The sequence below is a fragment of the Salvelinus fontinalis genome, chromosome 19 (assembly GCF_029448725.1).
Source record: "Salvelinus fontinalis isolate EN_2023a chromosome 19, ASM2944872v1, whole genome shotgun sequence".
NCBI classification, from domain to species: Eukaryota; Metazoa; Chordata; class Actinopteri; order Salmoniformes; family Salmonidae; genus Salvelinus; species Salvelinus fontinalis.
In genome coordinates this window covers 2,895,720-2,908,657 of record NC_074683.1, presented here as the reverse complement: position 1 = coordinate 2,908,657, position 12,938 = coordinate 2,895,720, and the positions used below count along the sequence as shown (strand labels likewise).

At 40.8% G+C, this 12,938-nt stretch overlaps 1 protein-coding gene across 2 annotated transcripts in view; it reads right to left on the bottom strand.

Annotated features, from left to right (window-relative positions):
- LOC129816152 (PTB domain-containing engulfment adapter protein 1) overlaps positions 1 to 12,938 on the bottom strand; it is a 159,485-nt gene that overhangs the window by 38,931 nt on the left and 107,616 nt on the right. The window contains exon 3 of one of the 2 annotated variants that reach the window (XM_055870369.1): positions 12,546 to 12,611. The exons of the other annotated variant lie outside the window; for it this stretch is intronic. Coding sequence (XP_055726344.1) covers positions 12,546 to 12,575 — 30 coding nt within the window. The 5' untranslated portion in view covers positions 12,576 to 12,611. The remainder of the gene's footprint in view (positions 1 to 12,545; positions 12,612 to 12,938) is intronic. 2 annotated transcript variants of the gene reach the window in all.

Here is a 12,938-nt window from a genome sequence, read left to right as displayed (position 1 = left end):
CAACACTAGTCCTTCGCAACGCAAACCAACACTAGTCCTTCGCAACGCAAACCAACACTAGTCCTTCGCAACGCATACCAACACTAGTCCTTCGCAACGCAAACCAACACTAGTCCTTCGCAACGCAAACCAACACTAGTCCTTCGCAACACATACCAACACTAGTCCTTCGCAACGCATACCAACACTAGTCCTTCGCAACGCAAACCAACACTAGTCCTTCGCAACGCAAACCAACACTAGTCCTTCGCAACACATACCAACACTAGTCCTTCGCAACGCAAACCAACACTAGTCCTTCTCAACGCAAACCAACACTAGTCCTTCGCAACACATACCAACACTAGTCCTTCGCAACGCATACCAACACTAGTCCTTCGCAACGCAAACCAACACTAGTCCTTCGCAACGCAAACCAACACTAGTCCTTCGCAACGCAAACCAACACTAGTCCTTCGCAACGCAAACCAACACTAGTCCTTCGCAACGCAAACCAACACTAGTCCTTCGCAACGCAAACCAACACTAGTCCTTCGCAACGCAAACCAACACTAGTCCTTCGCAACGCAAACCAACACCAGTCCTTCGCAACGCATACCAACACTAGTCCTTCGCAACGCATACCAACACTAGTCCTTCGCAACGCATGCCAACAATAGTCCTTCGCAACGCAAACCAACACTAGTTCTTCGCAACACAACCCAACACTAGTCCTTCGCAACGCAAACCAACACTAGTCCTTCGCAACACATACCAACACTAGTCCTTCGCAACACATACCAACACTAGTCCTTCGCAACGCAAACCAACACTAGTCCTTCGCAACGCAAACCAACACTAGTCCTTCGCAACACATGTAAGTCGCTCTGGATAAGAGCGTCTGCTAAATGACTTAAATGTAAATGTAAAATACCAACACTAGTCCTTCGCAACGCAAACCAACACTAGTCCTTCGCAACGCAAACCAACACTAGTCCTTCGCAACGCTAACCAACACTAGTCCTTCGCAACACATACCAACACTAGTCCTTCGCAACGCAAACCAACACTAGTCCTTCGCAACGCAAACCAACACTAGTCCTTCGCAACGCAAACCAACACTAGTCCTTCGCAACACATACCAACACTAGTCCTTCGCAACGCATACCAACACTAGTTCTCTGCACATGTCATAGAGTTGCTCAAATAATACGCTGTGTCATGTATTATTGCAGTGGTGGAAAAAGTGCCCAATTGTCATACTTGAGTAAAAGTAAAGATACCTTAAAAGATAATGACTCAAGTACAAAAGAAAGTCACCCAGTAAAATACTACTTGAGTAAAAGTCTAAAAGTATTTGGTTTTAAATGTACTTAAGTACAGTGGTGGAAAAAGTACTCAATTGTCATACTTGATAAAAAAATAAAAAGTAAATTATATACATTAATTTAGTAAATGTAATCTCTAAAATATTCTTAAGTATCAAAAGTCAAAGTAAAAGTATAAATCATTTCAAAATCCTTATAATAAGCAAACCAGAATGCACAATTTTCTTTATTTTCTTTATTTATGAATATCCATGGGCACACTTCAACACTCAGACATCATTTACAAACAAAGCATTTGTGTTTAGTGAATCTGCCAGATCAGAGGCAGTAGGGATGACTGGGGATGTTCTCTTGATTAGTGCACAAATTAGACAATTTCCTGCTTAGCATTCAAAAGGTACCTAGTACATTTGGGTGACAGGGAAAATGTACGGAATAAAAAGTACATTAATTTCTTCAGGAATGTAGTGGAGTAAAAGTAAAAGTAGTTAAAAATATAAATAGTAAAGTACAGATGCCCCAAAAACTACTTAAGTAGTACTTTAAAGTATTTGTACTGAAGTACTTTTCACCACTGTTTTATTGTCTAGATAGAAACTAGAAAACACTACTTTATCCAACGGTCACTAGGGATTTGGCTGCATCTCCCTCCAACAATAAAACATGACAGCCAATCAGATAGAGTCATCCACTTCCCAGGGCCAATTCCCAAGCTGTCCCAAGGTCATGCATGCTGATCCAGCAGCATAAGCAGTCCTGAATGCTCGTAACAACTGGTTTCCCCCACATCCAAAACATCTTATGGTTAATGGCAAAACCACCATCTGCTGGGACTGTCTTATTATATCAATACACAGCTGTTGTGTCCAAAGCTTAAGGCTAATCCACCACTTCCAGAACAGTGAAATTGAATGTAGGTCTGCATACAGAATTCTCAGAGAATGTTAGTGTCCGTTACATGGAGTTGATGTAGCGGAGGGGTTATCGGCTGCTATTTCTTGATGGAATAATTTGTCTAGTTGGCTGCTCTGCTATGGAACATAATGAGGGAGGAATGTGAGAGAAGTAAACACTGTGAGGAGGAAACCTAATTGGCAATTAGCAGTAGTTTAGGAGGGAACCCTGGACTGGAGGTGAACCAAATGCGGGGAGAGAACATTTTCATCTATCGCAGTGTCATTATAATGGGTTTGATCGACCCTTTGCCCAAGATGGGAACAGAACTGTGAAAATGGCGCCGGAGGGGAGGGCTGCTGTTTTATCAGCTCTTAACCAACCACGCTATTTTGTTTGTTTTTTCGCGTTGTTCGTAACTTGTTTTGTACATAATGTTGCTGCTACCGTCTCTTATGACCAAAAAGAGCTTCAAGACATCAAAACTGGGAATACTCACCTCAAATTGGACGAAGAGTTCTTCTTTAATGAGTTGGACGGGAGGGATACACTATTACAGACACCAGACCAGGCCCAGATCCCCGTGATTCGATGGAAAAGGAAACGGAGGTTTCGCGGAAAGAGATCAGGGTGCCTTGTGAGGATCAGGCGACGAGTGGCTAATCTGCCCTAGCAATCCATCCCGCTAGCTAACAGTCAGTCTCTGGAAAATAAATGGGACGAACTGAAAGCACGTATATCATACCAACAGGACATTCAAAACTGTAATATCTTATGTTTCACCGAGTCGTGGCTGAACGGCGACATTAAGAACATATAACTGGTGGCTTATACCCTCTATCGGCAGGACAGAACAGCAGCCTCTGGTAAGACACGGGCCTGGGGCCTATACATATTTGCAAACAATAGCTGGTGCACGATATCTAAGGAAGTCTCAAGGTTTTGCTCGCCTGAGGTAGAGTATCTCATGATAAGCTGTAGACCACACTATCTACCTAGAGAGTTTTCATCTGTATTTTTTGTAGCTCTCCACATACCACCACAGACCGAGGCTGGCACTAAAACCGCACTCAATGAGCTGTATTCCGCCATAAGCAAACAGGAAAACGCTCATCTAGGGGCGGCGCTCCTAGTGGCCGGGGACTTTAATGCAGGGAAACTTAAATCTGTTTTACCTAATTTCAATCAGCATGTTACATGTGCAGAGGGAAAAAATTCTAGACCACATTTACTCCACACACAGAGACGCGTACAAAGCTCTCCCTCGCCTTCCATTTGGCAAATCTGACCATAACTCTATCCTCCTGATTCCTGCGTACAAGCAAAAATTAAAGCAGGAAGCACCAGTGACTCAATCTATAAAAAGTGGTCAGATGAAGCAGATGCTAAACTATAGGACTGTTTTTCTAGCACAGACTGGAATATGTTCCTGGATTCTTAAGATGGCATTGAGGAGCCACCACATCAGTCACTGGCTTTATCAATAAGTGCATCGAGGACATCCGCCCCACAGTGACTGTACGTATATACCCCAACCAGAAGCCATGGATTACAGGCAACATTCGCACTGAGCTAAAGACTAGACCTGCCGCTTTCAAGGAGCGGGATTCTGTCCCGGAAGCTTATAAGAAATCCCGCTATGCCCTATGACGAACCAACAAACAGGCAAAGCGTCAATACAGGACTAAGACCAAATCATACTTAACCGGCTCTGACGCTTGTCGGATGTGGCAGGGCATGCAAACTATTACAAACTACAAAAGGAAGCACAGCCGAGAGCTGCCCAGTGATACGAGCCTACGCTAAATAAATGATATGCTCACATCGAGGCAAGTAACACTGAAACATGCATGAGGACATAAGCTGTTCCGAACAACTGTGTGACCATGCTCTCCGCAGCCGATGAGAGTTAGACATTTAAACAGGACAACATTCAAAAGGCCGCTAGGCAAGACGAATTACCAGGAAGTGTACTCTGAGCATGCGCTGACCAACTGGCAAGTGTCTTGTAACGCCTGTCGTCGGAAGGAGTGGACCAAAGCGCAGCGTGAAAAGTGTTTATGATTTTATTTATTATCAAAAAACACTCGAACAAAGTAACAAAACGAAAGCGAACAGTTCTGTCAGGTAACAGAGACTAAACAGAAAAGAACTACCCACAAAACATAGGTGGGTAAAAAGGCTGCCTAAGTATGATTCCCAAACAGAGACAACGATAGACAGCTGTCTCTGATTGGGAACCACACTGGCCAAAAAACAAAGAAATAGAAAACATAGAAAAAAAGAAACTAGAATGCCCACCCTAGTAACACCCTGGCCTAACCAAAATAGAGAATAAAAGCCTCTCTATGGCCAGGGCATGACATGTCTTCACTGACATTTTCAACCTCTTCCTGTCTGAGTCTGTAATACCAACATGTTTCAAGCAGACCACCATAGTCCCTGTGCCCAAGAACAATAAGGTAACCTGCCTAAATGACTACTGACCCGTAGAACTCACGTCTGTAGCCATGAAATGCTCTGAAAGGCTGGTCATGGCTCACATCAACACCATTATCCCAGAAAACCTAGACCCACTCCAACTTGCATACCGCACCAACAGATCCACAGATGATGCAATCTCCATTGCACTCCACAAAAAAAATTAACACTTTTGTGAGAATGCTATTCATTGACTACAGCTCAGCGTTCAACACCATAGTGCCCTCAAAGCTCATCACTAAGCTAAGGACCCTGGGACTAAACCCCTCCCTCTGCAACTGGATCCTGGACTTCCTGACGGCCTGCCCCCAGGGTGTAAGGTTAGGGAACAACACATCTGCCACGCTGATCCTCAACATGGGGGCCCCTCAGGGGTGCGTGCTCAGTCCCCTCCTGTACTCCCTGTTCACTCATGACTGCACGGCCAGGCACAACTCCAACACCATCATTAAGTCTGCTGATGACACAACAGTGCTAGGCCTGATCACCGACAACGATGAGACAGCCTAAAAGGAGGAGGTCAGAGACCTGACCTTGTGGTGCAAGGACAACAACCTCTCCCTCAACGTGATCAAGACAAAGGAGATGATTGTGGACTACAGGAAAAGGAGGAATGAGCACGCCCCTATTCTCATCGATGGGCTGTAGTGGAGCAGGTGGAGAGCTTCAAGTTCCTTGGTGTCTACATCACCAACACACTAACATGGTCCAAGCACACCAAGACAGTCGTGAAGAGGGCACGACAAAACCTATTCCCCCTCAGGAGACTGAAAAGATTTGGCACGGGTCATCAGATCCTCAAAAGGTTTTACAGCTGCACCATTGAGAGCTTTCTGATGGATTGCATCACTGCCTGGTATGGCAACTGCTTGGCCTCCGACCGCAAGGCATTACAGAGGGTAGTGAGTACGGCCCAGTACATCACCGGGGCCAAGCTTCCTGCCATCCAGGACCTCTAATACCAGGCGGTGTCAGAGGAAGGCCTTAAACATTGTCAAAGAGTCCATTCACCCTAGTCATAGACTGTTCTCTCTAATACCGCACGGCAAGCGGTACCGGAGCGCCAAGTCTAGGTCCAAGAGGCTTCTAAACAGCTTCTACCCCCAAGCCATAAGACTCCTGAACAGCTAATCAAATGGCTACCCAGACTATTTGCATTGCCCCCCCTTTCTATGCTGCTGCTACTCTGTTATTATCTATGCATAGTCACTTTAATAACTCTATCTACATATACATATTACCTCAACTGCCTCGACACCGGTGCCCCTGCACATTGACTCTGTACCGGTACTCCCTGTATATAGTCCCGCTATTGATTTTTACCGGTGCTCTTAAATTCTTAGTTATTCTTATCTCTTACTTTTTTATATGTATTTTCTTAAAACTGCATTGTTTTAAGGGCTTGTAAGTAAGCATTTCACTGTAAGATCTACAACTGTTGTATTCGGTGCATGTGACAAATCAGATTTCATTTGAATTGATGATTTGAACTTCTGTCATCTTAAATTTGTAACTGTGTTACTTTGTATGTACATGTACATGTATATGTACACTTTGTAATACTTATTTTCCACCATAATTTGCAAATAAATTCATTAAAAATCCTACAATGTGATTTTCTGGATTTTCTTTTCTCATTTTGTCTGTCATAGTTGAAGTGTACCTATGATGAAAATTACAGGCCTCTCTCATCTTTTTAAGTGGGAGAACTTGCACAATTGGTGGCTGACTAAATACCTTTTTGTCCCACTGTATGTGGTATTATGCATTAATGAAAACAAAGGCTAATCTCTTTCAGAAATTAGGAAATGAGTTTCACCTTTTATCTGAGCTGCGTTTACACAGGCAGAGCTGATCTGATTAGTCAAAAGACCAATTAGTGAAAAAAATACCAGAATTTGACTGCCTGTGTACAAGCAGCCAGAGAGACCCATTGATGTCACTCTCAAAGTAGCTGTTGCTTTCACACTGCTTAGATCAGGGTTTGATCTTATCCACAGAGAGCCAGTGTGGGTGCAGGCATTTGTTCCAACTAAGCAGTTACACACCTGATTAAAAATACACCGGCCCTCTGCAAATAAATATGTCATCGAGTAGTATCAAAAGTTTGCCCAACAGCAGTTTTTATTAAGTTCTCAGATATTCCTCAGAAAATAACAGATGTCTTCAGGGTATGTCAAGAGTTTGAAGGCTTTCAGAAGGTCACAGTTTTGTATCTTCTTGGAATCCTATCTCATATTTATTTTCAGAGATCATATCTACCACCACTCACCATAAAAGTTTGAAAAGTTTCTGAGATGAGAGCACAGGGATGGCACAATAAAGTGACTTGAATGGAGAATGAAAGATGTTTTGTTATTGTATGAGGTAATGTCAACAATATACAGTGCCTTCATAAAGTATTCAAACCCTTGACTTTTTCCACATTTGTTGTGTTACAGCAGGAATTTAAGATTGATTAAATTAATATTTTGTGTCTCTTGCACACGATACACTTTAATATTAAAGTTGATTTTTAAAAATAAATTACTTAAAAATGAAAAGCTACTCTTTGTACCTCACACATACAATTATTTGTAAGATCCATCAGTCGAGCAGTGAATTTCAAACACAGACTCAACCATAAAGACCACAGAGGTTTTCCAGTGCCTCACAAAGAAGGGCAGCTAATGGTAGATGGGTCAAAATAAAAAAAGCAGACATTGAATATCCGTTTGAGCATGGTGAATTTATTAATAACACTTTGAATGGTGTATGAATACACCCTTTTACTATTAAGGCACAGACGTCCTTTCAGTTGTCGGAGAGGAAGGAAACCTCTCAGGGATTTCACCATGAGGCCAATGGTGACTTTAAAACAATTACAGAGTGTAATGGCTGTGATAGAATAAAATTGAGGATGGATCAACAACATTGTATTTACTCCACAATACTAACCTAAATGACAAAAGAAAATAAAACTGTATTTTTGGGTTAAAATTCATGGAAAACATTGAATCAATGAATTTTTGCTCAGTATGCTGTTGCATTGTTGCTCATTATACCGTAAATCAATTAATATTTCTATAAATTCCTTGTACTACACTGTTAGTATCAAAGTTATGAAAAGTGCTGGCATGTGTTGACTTTTCCATTATAAAACTAAATCACAGCTGTGTTTTCTTTGCCCTCCTTTGTCCTTTAGCAAAAAAAAAATGAAACCACATCGCAGAGAAAATTATTCAAGTAGTCTCACCTACAGTAGTGTATATGTCTGACTACCAGAGATAAATTAAAAGCGGACATTTGACAATCAGTAAAGCAACATATAGGACTGACAAATAGTGTTTCAAAGCTACAAAGGAGAGTAGAAAACAGAGGATATTGAAAAACAGCTTCAATATCAGAGAAATATAATGATCAAAAGAATACATTGAAATCTACCAACATTTAACTAATACCTTAAGAGAGAAGTGGAAAATGTGGGAAATATGACTGTGAGCATCCCTTCAATTAACTTAGTAAAATCTATAAAAAATCATCAACTAACAAATCCTCATCATTTTTTAACAAGGCAAGTCAGTTAAGAACAATTTCTTATTTACAATGACAGCCTAGGAACAGTGGGTTAACTGCCTTGTTCAGGGGCAGAACGACAGATTTTTACCTTGTCAGCTCTGGGATTTGATCTTGCAACCTATACGGTTACTAGTCCAACGCTTTAACCACTAGGCTACCTGCCGCCCCGTCACATTAGACTGTTCCATCATATCATACTGTAACTTAATATCAATGTACAACAACCTGGCACAGAAAAAGGGTAACTCAACACAAGTCTAGAGTTGATAAAAAAAGTCAAACAAATCACACAAGCAGAGAGAATTATTCATTGGGAGTAAAGAGTTAAACAGTTATTAGGCCATCGACATTCCAGAAAGCACTGTCCTCCTGATACAGTAAGTCAATGAGGGGAGAGGGGATTGAGTCACTGTTAAAAATAAAATAATCCATCCAAAAATATAATTTTTTTAAAGTCTTGCTCAATGGGGTCATTTGAATCTTGGAAACAGAAAGTGGAAACAGCTGACAAAGCACACCATTTCTGGAAAGGCATGTCAACTTCTCTGAAATGTTTGAACAAAATGATCTAATATGTCAAGGGTCATTGTCTGGCAGCCCTGATAAATTGAATGCTTCCCTTGTATCTTGCTTCAGCTTCATCAGGAAATCCACAGATAGTTTCCCCCTCAACCCCCACAGTCAAGCATCTTTCAAGCATCCATTCAACAAGGTCAGATATTCTGCAGAGTCATTTTTGGTAACAATTCATTGACATTGTTACTTTTTGCTGACATAGTGATTAACTCCAAGCTTAATTCACATTCTATCAAGTTTCCAATTTACACTGCCTTAGGACCTCTGGGTACAAACTGTGGGACACATTGCATTTGACACTTGTGCTAAAAAGTTTATGCACATTTACCTTGACGTTGGATGACAGGAACATTTAGTTATTAACCCCCATCAACTTTCCTAATGGTTCTTAAAATCTCAAAATTGTACGCAAGTTGCTTGATATAACAACAGTGATGTGAAAATCACTTATTAAATTATATATGTCAGTGCCACTTTCTCCCCAAGGTTTAAATAACGCATTCTAGATTGGATGATTGCCATGATTATACCTGACAGGATTTCAATATGTTCTACTTTGTAGTTTATAATGCATATTCATAGAATTCTATGCATTCAAGTGCTTCAAGTGAGTGTAAAGAGATGGCCCACTTTCAATATGTCAAAGTAATATCTGATGAAGACGAAGAGGGTTCAGCAGGAAAAGGTTAGAGGAGGTTAGAGGTTACACATCTTTGCATTAGTTGAATGGAGCTGTGCTTTATAGAGAATGGTATCTAATTAGATGCTTTGTTAGATTATCAAACATGCCTTCATCATAAACACCTGTCATCCTATTCTAATATTTACATATGAAAAATGCGGGCCTACCTTGCTGCTGAGGTTGGCCAGTATTCTTGAACAAATGAAAACATTAATTCAATGACTATATTTGAGGAGAAAAGGTTTGCCAGATAGTTTTTTGTTGTTGTTGCTGTCAATAATGCAAACTCCACTTTTTCTTCTTCATACATTGTTTTGGACCAAAATGTGTGTAGGTTGGCACTAAATACACATGCACAAACACAGAAATGTTGGTTTTCTCATGTTGTGACATCATCATGTTTATAGAGTTTGGGGAAGTGGAGGGTGGGCTGTGTATCATCACGACAGACCCATTTCACAAGAGCCATCACACAACCACACACATAGCTGGAAATACACTAATCTCCACTTGTTCCCTTCGTTTCCTGTTGTTAGAAAACCCAGCACCCACTTCCATACACACACTCCCCCTCAAACACACACACTGTTGAAACTATTCATCTGCAACACATAGTGCAACTTTTGATTTCAATCCATTGCCCATCTTCATATTAACCCGTCCCCCACAGTGAGACAAACATATTTGCATGAGGGGGTGTAGCAATTGATAAGATTTATTTGGGATTTTTGCATGTAGCCTATTGCTTCTCAATGGGATCTAATGAGTGAGCCAATTCCATATAGGATTTTTTTTAAATCAACTTAACCTATTTGGGAGCCTTTTATTAAGCACAATAGCATTGCAGATTTGCTTGTGTAGTCATTGGAAATCCGATTACCACCCGCTGATGCATTACATGGAGTTCCAAAGCTGTGGGAGCACTGCAAGCAGGCAGGCAGGCAAGGTGTTGTTCACCATATCCTAGTAGTATATACGAATGGATGGGAGGGCTACCCTGAGTAACCTCTGGGATCACTCACAATTTATCTGAATAAATTGGAGCGGCAGGGGTAGAGATTAGGGGTGTATATTTTCCTGGTATTTTTCAAATGTTCCGTCCCTAGAATAAATCACTTTTCTCCCGGGTAACCAGGTATTTCCAGCCCAAACCGGAAATGTCATTCTAAAGCACATACATATGTCTGGATTTGATGCGAGCTTTGATAGGCATGAAAACTCCAGCCTGATGCTACCTGAGCCCGATTAGCCATAAATTATACATTTTATGAGCCCAAGCCCAAAAAAGGCCAAATGAAATGATTATGCCGTTATATTACGTGTGACAGAAAAACATAAAAGCCCATAGATGTAGCTATGCTTCCTTAGGTAAACAAATGAAAATGAAAGCTCCAGTAGGCTAATCTTTTTGAGTGTGGACTGTATTACTGTACTGTACTGTATAATACTGTATTATATGGACTGGAATTACATACCTCGTTCAAAACCATGAAGCTGGGAGAGAACATGATATGCTGGTGCAGGACAAGAGGCTTACAAAGTAAACATTTTCGGCCAGCAATTTGATTTACATTTTGAAAACATTTTAAATGTTGATAATTATTGGGCTAACATTCATAATATTTCCCCTAATGTTGTGCGACGTCGGTATTAGCCTACCTTCTCTTTCTTTCGATTGTTGCTTCATTCCTACCTCACTTTCAATAGTTAAATTAAATACCTTTGATTGTCCTCATCTTCATCACTGTAATGACAAGTTTGAATAAATTAGGACTGCAGTAAGATGCAAACGGCTTTCACTTCTCATCACAAAGATTGAATGGTTATGGTCTGAATAAACAACTGCTATAGCTGCCATCGTGCGTGCTCTCTTTCAAATTGCATGTGACTTTTATTGGATGAGGTCTTTAGCGTTCAGTAAACAAAAGATTGCAACAAAGGTCCTGCAAGCAATTGTAGTCTAGCTTTTCCTGGGACTCCAAGAGCCAAGGACTGTTTTTTAAGGAGAGTGGCCAGGGGAGCGCAAGTGTATTTTGTGCAAGTTAGAAGTTTATGCACATCCCAACATTCATTAGTCAAATCTAGGCTAAGACATCTATATATCTATACTGAACAAAAATTAAAAACTCAACATGTAAAGTGTTGGTCACATGTTTCATGAGGTGAAATAAAAGATCCCAGTAATGTTCCATACACACAAAAAGCTTATTTCTCTCAAATTGTGTGCACAAATTTGTTTACATCCCTGTTAGTGAGCATTTCTCCATTGCCAAAATAATCCATCCACCTGACAGGTGTGGCATATCAAGAAGCTGATTAAACAGCATGATCATTACACAGGTGCACCTTGTGCTTGGGACAATGAAAGGCCACTCTAAAATGCGCAGCGTTGTTACACAACACAATGCCACAGATGTTTCAAGTTTTGATGGGATGTGCAATTGGCATGCTGACTGCACGAATGTCCACCAGAGCTGTTGTCAGAGAATTGGAAGTTAAGTTCTCTACCATCAGCTGCCTCTAATGTCATTTAGAGAATTTGGCAGTACGTCCAACCGACCACACAACTGCAGACCACGTGCAACCACACCAGCCCAGGACCTCCACATCAGGCTTTTCACCTGCGGGATAGTCTGAGACCAGCTAATCGGAAAGCTGATGAAACTGAGTATTTCTGTCTGTAAAAAAAAACTTTTGTGGGGAAAAACTAATTTTGACTGGCTGGGCAGAGGCCCAGTCATGTGAAATCCATAGTTCAAGGCCTAACTAATTTATTTCAATTGACTGATTTCCTTCTATGAACTGTAACGCAGTAAAAACATTGAAATTGTCGCATCTTGCGTTTATATTTTTGTTCAGTATACACAGTACCAGCCAAAAGTTTGGGCACACCTACTCATTCAAGAGTTTTTCTTTATTTTTTACTATTTTCTACATAGTAGAATAATAGTGAAGACATCAACACTATGAAATAGCTCATACGGAATCATGTAGTAACAAAAAAAGTGTTAAACAAATAGAAATATGTCATATTTGAGAGTACCCACCCTTTGCGTTGATGACAGCTTTGCACACATTTGGCATTCTCTCAACCAGCTTCATGAAGTAGTCATCTGGAATAAATTTACATTAACAGGTGTGCCTTGTTAAAAGTTAATTTGTGGAATTTCTTTCCTTCTTAATGTGCTTGAGCCAATTAGTTGTGTTGTGACAAGGTAGTGGTGGTATACAGAAGATAGCCCTATTTGGTAAAAGACCAAGTCCATATTATGGCAAGAACAGCTCAAATAAACAAAGAGAAACGACAGTCCATCATTACCTTAAGACATGAAGGTCAGTCAAAAGGGAAATTTCAAGAACTTTGAACGTTTCTTCAAGTGCAGTCGCAAAAACCATCAAGCGCTACGATGAAACTGGCTATCATGAGGACCACCACAGGC